General features: G+C 46.0%; 1 protein-coding gene across 5 annotated transcripts in view; it reads right to left on the bottom strand.

Moving 5' to 3' along the window:
* Window positions 1-19,033, bottom strand: part of pdzd2 (PDZ domain containing 2) — a 365,301-nt gene that overhangs the window by 109,499 nt on the left and 236,769 nt on the right. For all 5 annotated transcript variants that reach the window (XM_067984873.1, XM_067984884.1, XM_067984901.1 and 2 more), the window contains one exon: window positions 13,824-13,938. In XM_067984873.1, the coding sequence (XP_067840974.1) occupies window positions 13,824-13,938 (115 nt within the window). The remainder of the gene's footprint in view (window positions 1-13,823; window positions 13,939-19,033) is intronic.

Raw genomic sequence — 19,033 nt, 5'->3', positions numbered from 1 at the left:
GGTAAGTGGGAGGCTTTCAAAAATGTGTTAACCAGGGTTCAGGGTAAGCACATTCCTTATAAAGTGAAGGGCAAGGCTGGTAGAAGTAGGGAACCTTGGATGACTCGGGAGATTGAGGCACTAGTCAAAAATAAGAAGGAGGCATATGACATGCATAGGCAGCTGGGATCAAGTGGATCCCTTGAAGAGTATAGAGATTGCCGGAGTAGAGTTAAGAGAGAAATCAGGAGGGCAAAAAGGGGATATGAGATTGCTTTGGCAGATCAGGCAAAGGTGAATCCAAAGAGCTTCTACAAATACATAAAGGGCAAAAGGGTAACTAGGGAGAGAGTAGGGCCTCTTAAGGATCAACAAGGTCATCTAAGTGCGGAACCACAAGAGATGGGTGAGATCCTGAATGAATATTTCACATCGGTATTTACGGTTGAGAAAGGCATGGATGTTAGGGAACTTGGGGAAATAAATAGTGATGTCTTGAGGAGTGTACATATTACAGAGAGGGAGGTGCTGGAAGTCTTAACGCGCATCAAGGTAGATAAATCTCCGGGACCTGATGAAATGTATCCCAGGACGTTATGGGAGGTTAGGGAGGAAATTGCGGGTCCCCTAGCAGAGATATTTGAATCATCCACCGCGACAGGTGAGGTGCCTGAAGATTGGAGGGTAGCAAATGTTGTGCCTTTGTTTAAGAAGGGCGGCAGGGAAAAGCCTGGGAACTACAGACCAGTGAGCCTGACATCTGTAGTGGGTAAGTTGTTAGAGGGTATTCTGAGGGACAGGATCTACAGGCATTTGGAGAGGCAGGGACTAATTAGGAACAGTCAGCATGGTTTTGTGAGAGGAAAATCATGTCTCACGAATTTGATTGAGTTTTTTGAAGGGGTAACCAAGAAGATAGATGAGGGCTGTGCAGTAGACGTGGTCTACATGGACTTCAGCAAAGCATTTGACAAGGTACCGCATGGTAGGTTGTTACATAAGGTTAAATCTCATGGGATCCAAGGTGAGGTAGCCAATTGGATACAAAATTGGCTTGACGACAGAAGACAGAGGGTGGTTGTCGAGGGTTGTTTTTCAAACTGGATGCCTGTGTCCAGCGGTGTGCCTCAGGGATCGGTGCTGGGTCCGCTGTTATTTGTTATTTATATTAATGATTTGGATGAGAATTTAGGAGGCATGGTTAGTAAGTTTGCAGACGACACCAAGATTGGTGGCATTGTGGACAGTGAAGAAGGTTATCTAGGATTGCAACGGGATCTTGATAAATTGGGCCAGTGGGCCGATGAATGGCAGATGGAGTTTAATTTAGATAAATGTGAGGTGATGCATTTTGGTAGATCGAATCGGGCCAGGACCTACTCCGTTAATGGTAGGGCGTTGGGGAGAGTTATAGAACAAAGAGATCTAGGAGTACAGATTCATAGCTCCTTGAAAGTGGAGTCACAGGTGGATAGGGTGGTGAAGAAGGCATTCAGCATGCTTGGTTTCATTGGTCAGAACATTGAATGCAGGAGTTGGGATGTCTTGTTGAAGTTGTACAGGGCATTGGTGATGCCACACTTGGAGTACTGTGTACAGTTCTGGTCACCCTATTATAGAAAGGATATTATTAAACTAGAAAGAGTGCAGAAAAGATTTACTAGGATGCTACCGGGACTTGATGGTTTGACTTACAGGGAGAGGTTAGACAGACTGGGACTTTATTCCCTGGAGAGTAGGAGGTTAAGGGGTGATCTTATAGAAGTCTATAAAATAATGAGGGGCATAGATAAGGTCGATAGTCAAAATCTTTTCCCAAAGGTAGGGGAGTCTATAACGAGGGGGCACAGATTTAAGGTGAGAGGGGAGAGATACAAAAGGATCCAGAGGGGCAATTTTTTCACTCAAAGGGTGGTGAGTGTCTGGAACGAGCTGCCAGAGGCAGTAGTAGAGGCGGGTACAATTTTGTCTTTTAAAAAGCATTTGGACAGTTACATGGGGAAGATGGGTATCGAGGGATATGGGCCAAGTGCAGGCAATTGGGACTAGCTTAGTGGTATAAACTGGGCGACATGGACATGTTGGGCCGAAGGGCCTGTTTCCATGTTGTAACTTCTATGATTCTACATGTAACCCCACCAGCGAAAAAAAGTTATCTGTTTTAATACAACTGGACATTCTCTCTCTCTCTTTGCCTTTCGGGTCTCTTTCTCTCTCTGTCTTTGTAATCTGACCCATTGCATATTCAGTATACTGGGATGTAATGTTTTCCGTGGCTAACCTGCCTGAACACCAACGACACCTTTGATTGCTGTGATCGTCTCCCAGCCGAGATGTGATAGGGGGCAGTTGGAAAGATTATCTGTAATCATTAGGCATTGTTCTCTGACTATATATGCTATGCGTTTTCAGAATCCTTCACTCACCTGACGAAGGAGGTAAGCTCCGAAAGCTTGTGATTTAAAATAAAACTGTTGGACTATAATCTGGTGTTGTGCAAGTCCTTACATTTGTCCACCCCAGTCCATCACCGGCATCTCCACATCATATATTAGGATAGTTGAAGTCCCCCATTATCACTAATCTATAGTTCTTGCACCTCTGTAATTTCCCTGCAAATTTGCTGCTCTCTATCCTTCCCACCAGTTGGTGGCCTATAGAATACACCCAGTAGTGTAACGGCGCCTTTACTGTTTCTTAACTTTAACCAAATAGATTCTGTCCTTGACCCCTCAAGGACATCCTCTCTCTCCAGCACTGCAATATTCTCCTTAATCAATACTGCCTCCAGCCCCCTCCTTTTTTTCCTTCCCTATATTTCCTGAGCATCTCTATCCAGGAATATTTAGTACCCAATCCTGCCCTTTTTTGAACAAGGTCTCCGTTTTCGCCACTACATCATATTCCCATGTGACTATTTGCACCTGCTGCTCACCAACCTTATTTACCACGCTTCGTGCGTTTACACACATGCACTCCAAACCTATCTTAGACCGTCTCATATTCTCTCTTAGCCTGATCCCACCTAATTCTGTACTATTTCTTACTCGAGTGCTATCTGGCTCTCCCAATCCTTTGTGCACCTTGTTTCTCTTTTCTAATGCTACATCCTGGTGCCCATCCCCCTGCCAAATTAGTTTAAACCTTCCCCCACAGCACCAGTGAACCTCCCCGCGAGGTAATTGGTTCCAGTTCTGTTGAGGTGCAACACATCTGTCTTGAACAGGTCCCTCCTGCCCCAGAACTGGTCCCAATGCCCCAAGAATCTGAAGCCCTCCCTCTTGCACCATGTCTGTAGCCATGCATTAAACTGCCTTATCTTCCTATTTCTGTACTCACTAGCGTGGGACATTGGGAGTAATCCAGAGATTACTACCTTTGAGGTCCTGCTTTTAACTTCCTCCATAGCTCCTGAAACTTTTCTTTCCTATGTCGTTGGTGCCCACGTGGACAACGACTTCTGGCTGTTCCCCTTCCCCCCGCAGAATGTTCTGTACCCTCTCTGTGATGCCCTTTACCCTGGCAACAGGGAGGCGATACACCACTTGTGACTCACATCGGTGGTCACAGAAACACCTGTCTGTCCCCCTGACCATCGAATCCCCTATGACTACTGCATTTCTACATTTCATTGTGCCCACCTGTGCAGTCCTTCGTCCCATGGTGCCATGCTCGGGACTGCACTCCTTTGAGGTGTCGTCACCCTCACTGGTATTCAATGTTTGAGAATGTCACACACCCAAAAGGTTCCTGCACTGCCTGCCTCTTCCTACCTTTTCGGATGGCCACCCACTTGCTATCCTGAACTCTCTGTGGCTTCGGGGTATCCACCTCCTGGAATGTACGATCCAGGAAACCTTCTGCCTCCCTTATACTCTGCAGTGACGCCAGCTGCCCCTCAAGCTCAGAAACCCTCAGCTTGAGCTTGAGTGATTGGAGGCATTTCCTGCACTTGTGGCCCTCCAAGACACTTGAAGCGTTCTGAAGTTCCCACATGGCGCAGGAATTGCAGGCAATGGGTCTCAGTTACTAAGTTGGCAATATGCCTTTTTGCTAAGTTGTACTGTCTTCACATTCTGTAGGCGTTAATACTATGAAAATGATATGATGTGGAGATGCCGGTGATGGACTGGGGTTGACAATTGTAAACAATTTTACAACACCAAGTTATAGTCCAGCAATTTTATTTTAAATTCACAAGCTTTTGGAGATTTTCTCCTTCCTCAGGCAAATGTTTCAAGATCTCCTTGAAGCCTACGCATTTATACATATTGAACAATAATACATGGTGTTTACAGACTGCCCCTGCAACTGCCCGTTGCCAAGGCAATCACCGTGTTCAGACAGAGAGGTGTTACCTGCAGAACCTCCGAATACACATTCAACAAAAAAACAAACAGGGAAAAAAAACAGAGAAAAAAAAAACACAGAGAGAGGCAGAAACATCCGGAAGGCAGAGAGAGCCAGCAAATGACCCATTATATTAAAAACAGATAACATTTGTTCGCTGGTGGGGTAACGTGTAGCGTGACATGAACCCAAGATCCCGGTTGAGGCCGTCCTCATGGGTGCGGAACTTGGCTATCAATTTCTGCTCGACGATTTTGCGTTGTCGTGTGTCTCGAAGGCCGCCTTGGAGTACGCTTACCCGAAGGTCGGTGGATGAATGTCCATGACTGCTGAAGTGTTCCCCGACTGGGAGGGAACCCTCCTGTTTGGCGATTGTTGCGCGGTGTCCGTTCATCCGTTGTCGCAGCGTCTGCATGGTCTCGCCAATGTACCATGCTCTGGGGCATCCTTTCCTGCAACGTATGAGGTAGACAACGTTGGCTGAGTCACAGGAGTATGAACCATGCACCTGGTGGGTGGTGTCATCTCGTGTGATGGTGGTATCTGTGTCGATGATCTGGCATGTCTTGCAGAGGTTACCGTGGCAGGGTTGTGTGGCGTCGTGGACGCTGTTCTCTTGAAAGCTAGGTAGTTTGCTGCGAACGATGGTCTGTTTGAGGTTGGGTGGCTGTTTAAAGGCGAGTAGTGGAGGTGTGGGGATGGCCATAGCGAGGTGTTTGTCCTCATTGATGACATGTTGAAGGCTGCGGAGAACATGGCGTAGTTTCTCCGCTCCGGGGAAGTACTGGACGACAAAGGGTACTCTGTTGGTTGCGTCCCGTGTTAGTCTCCTGAGGAGGTCTATGCGATTTTTTGCTGTGGCCCGTCGGAACTGTCGATCGATGAGTCGAGCGTCATATCCCGTTCTTACTAGGGCGTCTTTCAGCGTCTGTAGGTGTCCATCGCGTTCCTCCTCGTCTGAGCAGACCCTGTGTATTCGCAGGGCCTGTCCATAGGGGATGGCCTCTTTGACGTGGTTAGGGTGGAAGCTGGAAAAGTGGAGCATCGTGAGGTTGTCCGTGGGCTTGCGGTAGAGTGAGGTGCTGAGGTGCCCGTCTTTGATGGAGATTCGTGTGTCCAAGAAAGAAACTGATTCTGAGGAGTAGTCCATGGTGAGCTTGATGGTGGGATGGAACTTGTTGATGTTATCGTGTAGTCTCTTTAGTGATTCCTTGCCGTGGGTCCATAGAAAGAAAATGTCGTCGATGTATCTGGTGTATAGTGTTGGTTGGAGGTCTTGTGCAGTGAAGAAGTCCTGCTCGAACTTGTGCATGAAAATGTTGGCGTATTGGGGTGCGAATTTGGTCCCCATGGCTGTTCCGTGTGTTTGGGTAAAGAACTGGTTATCGAAGGTGAAGACATTGTGATCCAGGATGAAGCGGATGAGTTGTAGGATGGCTTCCGGAGATTGGCTGTTGTTGGTGTTGAGTATTGATGCTGTCACAGCGATGCCGTCATCGTGGGGGATACTGGTGTATAGTGCCGAGACGTCCATCGTGGTGAGAAGTGTTCCTGGTTCAACTGGTCCGTGGGTACTGAGTTTTTGTAGGAAGTCTGTAGTGTCACGACAGAAGCTGGGGGTTCCCTGTACGATGGGTTTCAGGATGCCCTCGATGTATCCAGAGAGGTTCTCACACAGGGTTCCGTTGCCTGATACGATGGGACGTCCGGGTGTGTTGGCTTTGTGTATCTTTGGGAGGCAGTAGAAGTCTCCCACGCGGGGATTACGTGGGATGAGAATGCGTAGGATGCTTTGAAGGTCTGGATCGAAGGTCTTGATCAGTTTGTTGAGCTGGTGGGTGTGTTCTTTGGTCGGATCTGCGGGTAACCGTCTGTAGTGTTCCTGGTTGTCCAGTTGTCGGTATGCTTCTTTGCAATAGTCTGTTCTGTTCTGTATGACTATGGCTCCTCCTTTGTCCGCTGGTTTGATGACGATGTTGCGGTTGGTCTTGAGAGCGTTGATGGCGTTGCGTTGTGCTCGGGTGACATTCTGGACTGTCTTCTGAGTGCGGCTGATGAATCTGGCATTGACGCATTTCCTGACAGCTTGAGCATACATGTCCAGCTGAGGGCAGCGACCCTCCGGAGGATACGATGGGACGTCCGGGTGTGTTGGCTTTGTGTATCTTTGGGAGGCAGTAGAAGTCTCCCACGCGGGGATTACGTGGGATGAGAATGCGTAGGATGCTTTGAAGGTCTGGATCGAAGGTCTTGATCAGTTTGTTGAGCTGGTGGGTGTGTTCTTTGGTCGGATCTGCGGGTAACCGTCTGTAGTGTTCCTGGTTGTCCAGTTGTCGGTATGCTTCTTTGCAATAGTCTGTTCTGTTCTGTATGACTATGGCTCCTCCTTTGTCCGCTGGTTTGATGACGATGTTGCGGTTGGTCTTGAGAGCGTTGATGGCGTTGCGTTGTGCTCGGATGCCTTCAAACAGCTTGCAAGATGCTATGTGTGATGTTTGTGTGTAGCAGTGGATGTGAAATGGGACAAGACATGAAAGCAGAATGGTATTAGCTCTGAGCTTAGGGTAGGACTGTTGCTTCAATTTCCCTTGCTGCTTCTTACTCTGAAAGGCAAGGATGTCTAAAGTGTTCCCTGATCAAGACCACTGATCAAGACCTTCGATCCAGACCTTCAAAGCATCCTACGCATTCTCATCCCACGTAATCCCCGCGTGGGAGACTTCTACTGCCTCCCAAAGATACACAAAGCCAACACACCCGGACGTCCCATCGTATCAGGCAACGGAACCCTGTGTGAGAACCTCTCTGGATACATCGAGGGCATCCTGAAACCCATCGTACAGGGAACCCCCAGCTTCTGTCGTGACACTACAGACTTCCTACAAAAACTCAGTACCCACGGACCAGTTGAACCAGGAACACTTCTCACCACGATGGACGTCTCGGCACTATACACCAGTATCCCCCACGATGACGGCATCGCTGCGACAGCATCAATACTCAACACCAACAACAGCCAATCTCCGGACGCCATCCTACAACTCATCCGCTTCATCCTGGATCACAATGTCTTCACCTTCGATAACCAGTTCTTTACCCAAACACACGGAACAGCCATGGGGACCAAATTCGCACCCCAATACGCCAACATTTTCATGCACAAGTTCGAGCAGGACTTCTTCACTGCACAAGACCTCCAACCAACACTATACACCAGATACATCGACGACATTTTCTTTCTATGGACCCACGGCAAGGAATCACTAAAGAGACTACACGATAACATCAACAAGTTCCATCCCACCATCAAGCTCACCATGGACTACTCCTCAGAATCAGTTTCTTTCTTGGACACACGAATCTCCATCAAAGACGGGCACCTCAGCACCTCACTCTACCGCAAGCCCACGGACAACCTCACGATGCTCCACTTTTCCAGCTTCCACCCTAACCACGTCAAAGAGGCCATCCCCTATGGACAGGCCCTGCGAATACACAGGGTCTGCTCAGACGAGGAGGAACGCGATGGACACCTACAGACGCTGAAAGACGCCCTAGTAAGAACGGGATATGACGCTCGACTCATCGATCGACAGTTCCGACGGGCCACAGCAAAAAATCGCATAGACCTCCTCAGGAGACTAACACGGGACGCAACCAACAGAGTACCCTTTGTCGTCCAGTACTTCCCCGGAGCGGAGAAACTACGCCATGTTCTCCGCAGCCTTCAACATGTCATCAATGAGGACAAACACCTCGCTATGGCCATCCCCACACCTCCACTACTCGCCTTTAAACAGCCACCCAACCTCAAACAGACCATCGTTCGCAGCAAACTACCTAGCTTTCAAGAGAACAGCGTCCACGACGCCACACAACCCTGCCACGGTAACCTCTGCAAGACATGCCAGATCATCGACACAGATACCACCATCACACGAGATGACACCACCCACCAGGTGCATGGTTCATACTCCTGTGACTCAGCCAACGTTGTCTACCTCATACGTTGCAGGAAAGGATGCCCCAGAGCATGGTACATTGGCGAGACCATGCAGACGCTGCGACAACGGATGAACGGACACCGCGCAACAATCGCCAAACAGGAGGGTTCCCTCCCAGTCGGGGAACACTTCAGCAGTCATGGACATTCATCCACCGACCTTCGGGTAAGCGTACTCCAAGGCGGCCTTCGAGACACACGACAACGCAAAATCGTCGAGCAGAAATTGATAGCCAAGTTCCGCACCCATGAGGACGGCCTCAACCGGGATCTTGGGTTCATGTCACGCTACACGTTACCCCACCAGCGAACAAATGTTATCTGTTTTTAATATAATGGGTCATTTGCTGGCTCTCTCTGCCTTCCGGATGTTTCTGCCTCTCTCTGTGTTTTTTTTTTCTCTGTTTTTTTTCCCTGTTTGTTTTTTTGTTGAATGTGTATTCGGAGGTTCTGCAGGTAACACCTCTCTGTCTGAACACGGTGATTGCCTTGGCAACGGGCAGTTGCAGGGGCAGTCTGTAAACACCATGTATTATTGTTCAATATGTATAAATGCGTAGGCTTCAAGGAGATCTTGAAACATTTGCCTGAGGAAGGAGAAAATCTCCGAAAGCTTGTGAATTTAAAATAAAATTGCTGGACTATAACTTGGTGTTGTAAAATTGTTTACAATTGTCAACCCCAGTCCATCACCGGCATCTCCACATCATGACTACCATCGACACCACAAACTGCCGGCTCACAGTGGAAAGGATATCCAAGAAGATCGCGCATTTAGACACAGACATCAAGTTTTTACAGAGCTGCAAGAAAGCAGACAAGATCCCGAAAGGACTCCAGATCACGAACCCACTCAAGTCCACATACAACTCGGATTACGCTGAGAGACTCTGCCGCCGTACCTCTCGCACACTCCGCAACCATCTCATACACCAACTCTACAGCAGACGCCACAACCTCGAAACCAAGATAGAGTCCATACTCTCAACCTGTACTCAGGACACAGCAGACCAGCTACGTTATACCGCCAAACAGACGAGGCAACGGAACTACGCTGCCTACATGAAAACCAAGAGCAGGAAGCTTGAGAAACTCGGCATCACCACCAGCAACGACCAAGCTTCCCCTGGTACCACGGTTGCAACCACAGGGAAGTCTATTGTCAATTTATCCGACCACACCCTTCAACCAGACGAAATCGAAGTTCTCAGCCGAGGGCTCAATTTCTGCCCCACTACCAAAATGGACCCCACTAGTCTCGCGGCGGACACAGAGGAATTCATCAGGAGAATGCGGCTCCGGGAATTCTACCACAAACCCCAAGATTTCAGCAGCGAACCCAATGAGACAATCGACGATCCGGAACAGCAGACAGAGGGATCCGCGGTACAACAACCGAAGAGGAAAGAGTCAAACTGGACTCCTCCGGAGGGTCGCTGCCCTCAGCTGGACATGTATGCTCAAGCTGTCAGGAAATGCGTCAATGCCAGATTCATCAGCCGCACTCAGAAGACAGTCCAGAATGTCACCCGAGCACAACGCAACGCCATCAACGCTCTCAAGACCAACCGCAACATCGTCATCAAACCAGCGGACAAAGGAGGAGCCATAGTCATACAGAACAGAACAGACTATTGCAAAGAAGCATACCGACAACTGGACAACCAGGAACACTACAGACGGTTACCCGCAGATCCGACCAAAGAACACACCCACCAGCTCAACAAACTGATCAAGACCTTCGATCCAGACCTTCAAAGCATCCTACGCATTCTCATCCCACGTAATCCCCGCGTGGGAGACTTCTACTGCCTCCCAAAGATACACAAAGCCAACACACCCGGACGTCCCATCGTATCAGGCAACGGAACCCTGTGTGAGAACCTCTCTGGATACATCGAGGGCATCCTGAAACCCATCGTACAGGGAACCCCCAGCTTCTGTCGTGACACTACAGACTTCCTACAAAAACTCAGTACCCACGGACCAGTTGAACCAGGAACACTTCTCACCACGATGGACGTCTCGGCACTATACACCAGTATCCCCCACGATGACGGCATCGCTGCGACAGCATCAATACTCAACACCAACAACAGCCAATCTCCGGACGCCATCCTACAACTCATCCGCTTCATCCTGGATCACAATGTCTTCACCTTCGATAACCAGTTCTTTACCCAAACACACGGAACAGCCATGGGGACCAAATTCGCACCCCAATACGCCAACATTTTCATGCACAAGTTCGAGCAGGACTTCTTCACTGCACAAGACCTCCAACCAACACTATACACCAGATACATCGACGACATTTTCTTTCTATGGACCCACGGCAAGGAATCACTAAAGAGACTACACGATAACATCAACAAGTTCCATCCCACCATCAAGCTCACCATGGACTACTCCTCAGAATCAGTTTCTTTCTTGGACACACGAATCTCCATCAAAGACGGGCACCTCAGCACCTCACTCTACCGCAAGCCCACGGACAACCTCACGATGCTCCACTTTTCCAGCTTCCACCCTAACCACGTCAAAGAGGCCATCCCCTATGGACAGGCCCTGCGAATACACAGGGTCTGCTCAGACGAGGAGGAACGCGATGGACACCTACAGACGCTGAAAGACGCCCTAGTAAGAACGGGATATGACGCTCGACTCATCGATCGACAGTTCCGACGGGCCACAGCAAAAAATCGCATAGACCTCCTCAGGAGACTAACACGGGACGCAACCAACAGAGTACCCTTTGTCGTCCAGTACTTCCCCGGAGCGGAGAAACTACGCCATGTTCTCCGCAGCCTTCAACATGTCATCAATGAGGACAAACACCTCGCTATGGCCATCCCCACACCTCCACTACTCGCCTTTAAACAGCCACCCAACCTCAAACAGACCATCGTTCGCAGCAAACTACCTAGCTTTCAAGAGAACAGCGTCCACGACGCCACACAACCCTGCCACGGTAACCTCTGCAAGACATGCCAGATCATCGACACAGATACCACCATCACACGAGATGACACCACCCACCAGGTGCATGGTTCATACTCCTGTGACTCAGCCAACGTTGTCTACCTCATACGTTGCAGGAAAGGATGCCCCAGAGCATGGTACATTGGCGAGACCATGCAGACGCTGCGACAACGGATGAACGGACACCGCGCAACAATCGCCAAACAGGAGGGTTCCCTCCCAGTCGGGGAACACTTCAGCAGTCATGGACATTCATCCACCGACCTTCGGGTAAGCGTACTCCAAGGCGGCCTTCGAGACACACGACAACGCAAAATCGTCGAGCAGAAATTGATAGCCAAGTTCCGCACCCATGAGGACGGCCTCAACCAGGATCTTGGGTTCATGTCACGCTACACGTTACCCCACCAGCGAACAAATGTTATCTGTTTTTAATATAATGGGTCATTTGCTGGCTCTCTCTGCCTTCCGGATGTTTCTGCCTCTCTCTGTGTTTTTTTTTTTCTCTGTTTTTTTTCCCTGTTTGTTTTTTTGTTGAATGTGTATTCGGAGGTTCTGCAGGTAACACCTCTCTGTCTGAACACGGTGATTGCCTTGGCAACGGGCAGTTGCAGGGGCAGTCTGTAAACACCATGTATTATTGTTCAATATGTATAAATGCGTAGGCTTCAAGGAGATCTTGAAACATTTGCCTGAGGAAGGAGAAAATCTCCGAAAGCTTGTGAATTTAAAATAAAATTGCTGGACTATAACTTGGTGTTGTAAAATTGTTTACAAATGAAAATGATAAGTATTACTTCTGGGGAAGTTAGTGGGCTTCACTCTGTACAATAATGTTAACTGATGCCAAGGAGAAATGAATTGCTTTTTTTGTGGTAATTAATAATAAGCCCCTCATGGTGATGCCTTCACCAACCTGTATGGCCTACTCCTGTTCCTATGTTTCAAATCTCTCAGGTTCAAACCGGTTTGTTCAGTAATGCGAGCAAGGCATGGTGGAAATTTATAGAATCAATGAAATAGTTGATTAGAGGAACTGCACCTTAGGGATGATGAAGTGCAGAAATTTTTTAGTGAGAGCAGTTATGTGAAACTTACTGCTGCCACAGTCTACCAATCTGCATAAACATATAATTATGCGAGAAGAGAGCTGAGAAATATCCTTTATATGAAACTCCATCAATATGATGATAAAGCCAATTTCAAAAAGTAAATTGCCAATGAGAGCAAAGAAAATAAAATTAACATTTTTGACACTAATATTCACTGTAATTATACTGCAGAGAAAGCCCGGATTTATACATGCTGTGAGACATGGCACAAGCACTCCTCCTTTTCACTTAAGATCCAACCATAATACAATGACTTACTGGACAAAGGCTTACTATTTTTTGATATCAAAAACAGCTTTTCATGTTTTTGTTCCCCTAATTGAATTGCTTGTTTAACTAGGTAGGGCTTTCTATGGCACAGATAGTACCAACTCTGAAAAGGGTAATTCTTAAGATGTTGAGAATCTGAAAATCAGGTCACAAGTGTTTTCACAATCAATTGAAACATCTGTGAGGCTTAAATATAATTTACAAAATGACTACCAGCCAGTTTTATTAGGTTCTCTTAATGAGCCAAAAATAATAAGCTATATTATACAAGTCACTGCAGCACTGTGGGGAGCCAATCTTAAATTATTTTAAAGTTGATCTTTGAATGACACTGTAAAAATAATGGGGTCATCAGATTCGGCTTAATATCTTGACCGTTCAACCATTGAACATTTGGTTGCAAGCCACAAAACACGTTTTATAAAGTTGCGATACCTCAGCATTTCTCTCCTCCCACCTCCCTTGGTGGAAATTATTTCCTTTCCCTGATGTGCATTTTGTAAGCTGTCTTAAAAAACCTCAAAATCTGAATTGATCAGAGCCCATACCCCCACCTTTGGTGTGAGATACAGACTGTTTCAAGAGACCATATTTGCAACCAACATAGGCTCAAAAGTTGATACAGTAGAAAATTTACTAAAGTCAAACCTTGTGAGCCCATTCCTGGTCTTAATTCAGAGATATTTATCATTAATGTAACTTTAAAACAATTTAAGATTTGGCTTCATAACTAAATCTTGTAATCCTAAAAAAAGCCTGCTCAACCTGGATCATTTCCATCCTCCTATATACTGACTGTCATCCTACCTTCTCTGACCAGGGACTGGCTGAAGAAATCACAAATAAAACAGAAGGTAAAAAAGTCACTGCACATTCACAACCACATTTGTAAAATAGTTTCATTAGTTGGCAGGAACACAGATATCAGATATAGGCCTAATCCAATGGTAAATGGAATATGAAACTTTGGATCTAATCCAGTAATGGCAAGATCAACGAAACCTGGGAACTTGATTGTACTTTGTTGAAATTTAAAATAATCAATGACAACTGGTCCTTGTAAAATTGCTCTTATCTATTACAATTATTAAGATAATTAGTGAGGCTCAAAGATTCAGATTTCAGACCTTCCTTCAGTCTCCCATCAGCAGCAGCTGCTCCGTTTGGAAAAATAGTTTTAACAAATATTCCCATCCGGCCTCGGGCAGAATCCTGGCCACCAACTATGCTGAAACCAAGACCCTGGGAAATACAGTTAAAATGAAATGATTAAGACTTGTCACAATTTTAACAATTTATTCTGGTTAAACGTTTTAAGTTCTCTCAGAAAAGAAACATATCTGTCCAGCAATTCCTTTCTTCCGTCAGGATAAAATACACCCAGGGAGGTAACATTCCTAATTACCAAAGCTTTTTAAAAATTTATTGAGAAACTGAGGTGAAAGGTCAAGGCTTGTATTGAGGGACACCACCAAGGCTGAAAAGATTTGGAGAGAAGACAGGACACATCAAGAAGCTTCCAAAATGACAAAGATGTCCCCTGCCACTGGAAAAACTGACAACTATTAACATTAAAGACTAAACTACAGACATTTAAAACTGACAAAAGAAATGCTGCAACTACACAGCAGCTCAGTTAACATTTCTGGTAGACTCTTCCTCAGAATTCTGTTTTTCTCTTTCAGGTGCTGAGTTACCAGCGATGTATATCCAGGACTTTTTGTTTTTATTTCAGGTTTTCTTTTTATCTCTACTACAGATGCTGCAATCACAACATCGGAGGAAAGAAATCAGAAACTTCACCGTAGCATTATTTGTACCAGTGTTATTAGATCAAAGTTTGCAAAACACTGGAGGCATCAGCTTTTGCAGTTTGGAAACTTGCATCCCTACCAGCCAGCTCCAGAGTGGCACAGCTGTAATCTGGAAAGAGTTACTGCTATTGCAGCATATATCAGCATAAGAACATAAGAATTTTTAGCAACAAGATAGGCCCAACAAATCCACCCATATTAAAATAAAGCTTGATACATATATTAGAGATAAAATGAAAATCTGAAATAAAAACAAGAAATGCTGGATATACATCGCCAGTAACTCAGCACCTGAATATCAGTGGGAGGTGTTCAACAAGAATTTAACGTGATACAGAACCAGCTTGCCTTAAGGGGCAAGAGCTGTACATGCCAAAAAAAAACAGCCATGACAAAAGAGGTAAGGGACAACATAAAACTAAAAGAAAAAGCATATGAAAATGCAAAAAATAGCACAGATCCTGGCGACTGGGAGAGATACAAAGAACAACAAAGGGTGACAAAACAGATAGTAAGAGCTACAAATCGGGAGTATAAAAAGAAACTTGCAAGGGATATCAAAATCAACACAAAAATTTTTTACAATTAAGAAAAAGAGGGTGGTCAAGAGCAATGTGGGCCCCTTAAAAACTGATAATGGTGATATTGTAAATGAAAATAAGGAAATGGCGGACATGTTAAACAATTACTTTGTGTCAGTATTTACAATAGAGGAAGAGGATAGCATGCTGGATGCCCCAAGGAAAATAATTTTGAATCAGGGACAGGGACTCACCATAATTAATGTAAGCAAATTAACAGTAATGAAGAAAATAATAGCACTAAAGTGTGACAACTCCCCAGGACCAGATGGTTTCCATCCCAGGGTTTTAAAAGAAGTAGGTGAGAACATTGCAGAAGCCCGAATTATAATCTTCCGAAGTTCTCTCAATTCAGGAACTGTTCCTTTAGATTGGAAAATTGCACATGTCACTCTGCTATTTAAGAAATGTGAGAGAGGGAAAACAGGGAATTATAGACCAGTTAGCCTAACATCTGTTGTCAGGAAATTATTAGAGTCTATAATTAAGAATACAGTGACTGAAACCTTGAAAATTTTCAGCTGATCAGAGAGAGCCAGCATGGATTTGCTGACCAAGTTTGCTGATGATACAAAGCTAGGTGGGAAAGTAAGCTGCGAGGCGGACACAAAGGGCTCGATTTAAAACCGAGCCGGGAAGGGCGGAGGTGTCAAATCGAGGACGGGAAACCTATTAGTACGGGTTGCCCGGACGTCCTTACGATTTTGACATAAGGGCATCTTTTATTTTTTTTTGGTTTCCCATCCGACTGACTGGCCTGAGTGATAGGCTGGTCTCAGTCGGACGGGCGACTAGGCAGGAAGAGGACGTGTTCAGGTAAGTCTGCAGGTAAGTCTTTGTTTGTATGGATGGGGGGGGCACGGGTGGGCATAGGTTGGCATAGGTTGACATGGGGGGGGAGGGATCGGGGGTCAATCACGGGGGGGTGTCGCAATCGGGGGTCATCGCGGGGCTCCACGATCGTTGAGGGGGAGGATCGGGGGTCGGGGTCAGAGGATCAGAGTTGGGGGGGAGGATCGAGGTCGGGGGGGGAGGATGGGGGTCTGCGATCGGGGTGGGGGGTTCCGCGATCATTGCAGGGTCGGTACAGGTAGGCTTGTTGGGCCTGGGGGAAGCGCTCCTGCTCCTACGGGCCCACAAGCTGTGTCTTTCTAGACACCTACCTGTTGGTCTCGGGCCTTCTCGCCTCCTTTCACGAGGGGTAAAACAGAAGGCCCAAGAATTCCGGCCCCTGGGATTGAAACCAGGAAGTCCAGAAAAATGGAGGCCCGAAGCGTCCTTGAAAGGTTTTAAGGCCCGACCCGCCTCCTGAGAGTGGGTTAGTCGCCCGCCCTTCTTCCCACCCCGGTGAAAACCGGAAATGGGTGGGTTGGAGGCGGGTCTGAAATGGCAATTTTCAATGCCCCCCCCACCCTGCTTGTTTTTCACTTTTAAAATTGAGCCCAAAGAGTCTGCAAAGGGATATAGACAGAATAAGTGAGTGGGCAAGAAGGTAGCAAATGGAGTATAATGTAGAGAAATGTGAGATTATTCACTTTGGTAAGAAGAATAGAAAAACAGAATATCTTTTAAATGGTGAGAAACTATTAAATATTGGTGTTCAGAGAGAATTGGGTGTCCTCGTACAAGAAACACAAGAAGTTAGTATGTAGGTACAGCAAGCAATTAGGAAAGCAAATGGCATGTTGGCCTTTATTGCAAGGGGATTGGAGTACAAGAGTAAGGAAGCCTTACTACAGTTGTACAGAACTTTGGCGAGACCTCAACTGGAGTACTGCATACAGTTTTCGTCTCCTTATCTAAGGAAGGATATACTTGCTTTGGAGAAGGTGCGACGAAGGTTCACTAGATTGATTCCTGGGATGAGAGGGCTGTCCTATGAAGAGAGGTTGAGTAGAATGGGCCTATACTCTCTGGAGTTTAGAGAATAAGAGGTGATCTCATTGAAACATATAAGATTCTGAAGGGGCTTGTTTCCCCTGACTAGAGAGTCTAGAAGTAGGGGGCATAGTTGCAGGATAAGGGGTCGGCCATTCAAGACTGAGATGAGGAGGAATTTCTTCACGCAGAGAGTTGTGAATCTTTGGAATTCTCTACCCCAGAGGGCTGTGGATGCTGAGTCACTGAATATATTTAAGACTGAGATGGATAGACTTTAGGACTCTAGGGGAATCAAGGGATATGGGTGGGAAAGTGGAATTGAAGTCGGAGATCAGCCATGATCTGATTGAATGGCAGAGCAGGCTTGAGGGACCATATGGCCTATTCCTGCTCCTATTTCTTATGTTCTTATTTGTAAAGGGCAGGTCATGCCTGGACAAATCTGATTGCATTTTTTGAAGGGATGACTAAAGTAGTGGACAGGGGAATGTTGATGGGTGTTGTTTATATGGACTTCCAGAAGGCATTCGATAAAGTCCCTCATAAGAGACTGTTAGCTAAAGTTGAAGCTCATTCAATTGAGGGCAAATTATTGACCTCGTTAGGAAATTGGCTAAGCGGCAGGAGACAGACAGGAGGGATAATGGGCAGGTACTCAAATTGGCAGGATGTGTTTTAGATGATGACTTAGATGACAGGATAGAGAGCCACATATCCAAGTTTGCTGATGACACAAAGATAAGCAGCATTGTAAGCAGTGTAGATGGAAGCATAAAATTACAGAGCGCTATTAATAGATTAAGTGAATGGCCAAAACTGTGGCAAATGGATTTCAATGTGAGGTCATCCACTTTTCGACCTAAAAAGGATAGATCAGACTACTTTCTAAATGGTGAAAAGCTTGAAACAATGGACTTAGGGGTCCATGTACATAGATCATTAAAATGTCATGGACAGGTATGGAAAATAATCAAAAAGGCTAATGGAATGCTGGCCTTTATATCTAGAGGAGAATACAAAGGGATAGAAATTATGCTACAGCTATACAAAGGCCAGGTTAGACCACACCTGGACTACTGTGTTCAGTTCTGGGCACCACACCATAGGAAGGATATATTGGCCTTGGAGGGAGTGCAGCGTAGATTTACTAGAATGATACCTGGACCCTAAGGGTTAAATTACGAGGCAAGATTACACAAACTAGGGTTGTATTCCTTGGAATTTTAAGGGGTGATTTGATTAAAGTTTTCAAGATATTAAGGGGAACTGATAGTGTGGATAGAAAGAAACTATTTCCGCTGGTTTGGGAGTCTAGTACTAGGGGACATAGCCTAAAAATTAGAGCCAGGACTTTCAGGAGTGAAGTTAGGAAACTTCTACACGCAAAGGGTGATAGAAATTTGGAACGCTCTTCCGCAAATGGCAGTTGATGTTAGCTCAACTGTTAATTTTAAATCTGAGATTGATAGATTTTTGTTAACCAAAGGTATTAAGGGATATGGGGCTAAGGCGGGTATGGGGAGTTAGGTCACAGATCAGCCATGATCTCATTGAATGGTGGAACAGGCTCGAGGGGCTAAATGGTCTACACCTGTTCCTATGTTCCTAAGTTAGTTTATCTGCCTCACAACCATGAGATAGACAAATTGACAGAGATTATAACCCAATTCTTTATAACTAATGTGAAACCTGGGTAACTGTGAATGTAAGCAAGTTATTTAGCTTGCACTGAGATTTCAGAAGTTGAGAACACAAGTATAAAATTAGCAAGATTATAAGAAATGCTTTTTACCTCACCATAGTGGATTCATAGAATGGAGGTCCAGCTGAAATGGTTAATGCTGACTTCAACTGACTTCTTCAGAAAACAGAAATGTTTCCAGTTCTTGAGTATTAGACTAAAGGTTAAGATAATAGACAGAGATGAAGAAATCATGGGCAGAATGTGTGGCAGCAAAACGGACGTTCATTTTACACCCTGCCCAATTTTTCGTTCCACTGATGTCAATGGTGCACAATGGAGTCCAATCCGCAACGCCCGTTTTACACCCCTGCTGAAGT

This window comes from Heptranchias perlo, chromosome 1 (genome assembly GCF_035084215.1).
Source record: "Heptranchias perlo isolate sHepPer1 chromosome 1, sHepPer1.hap1, whole genome shotgun sequence".
Lineage (NCBI taxonomy): Eukaryota > Metazoa > Chordata > Chondrichthyes > Hexanchiformes > Hexanchidae > Heptranchias > Heptranchias perlo.
Note: the sequence above shows the minus strand (reverse complement) of the source record. Positions and strands in the feature narration are given on the sequence as shown.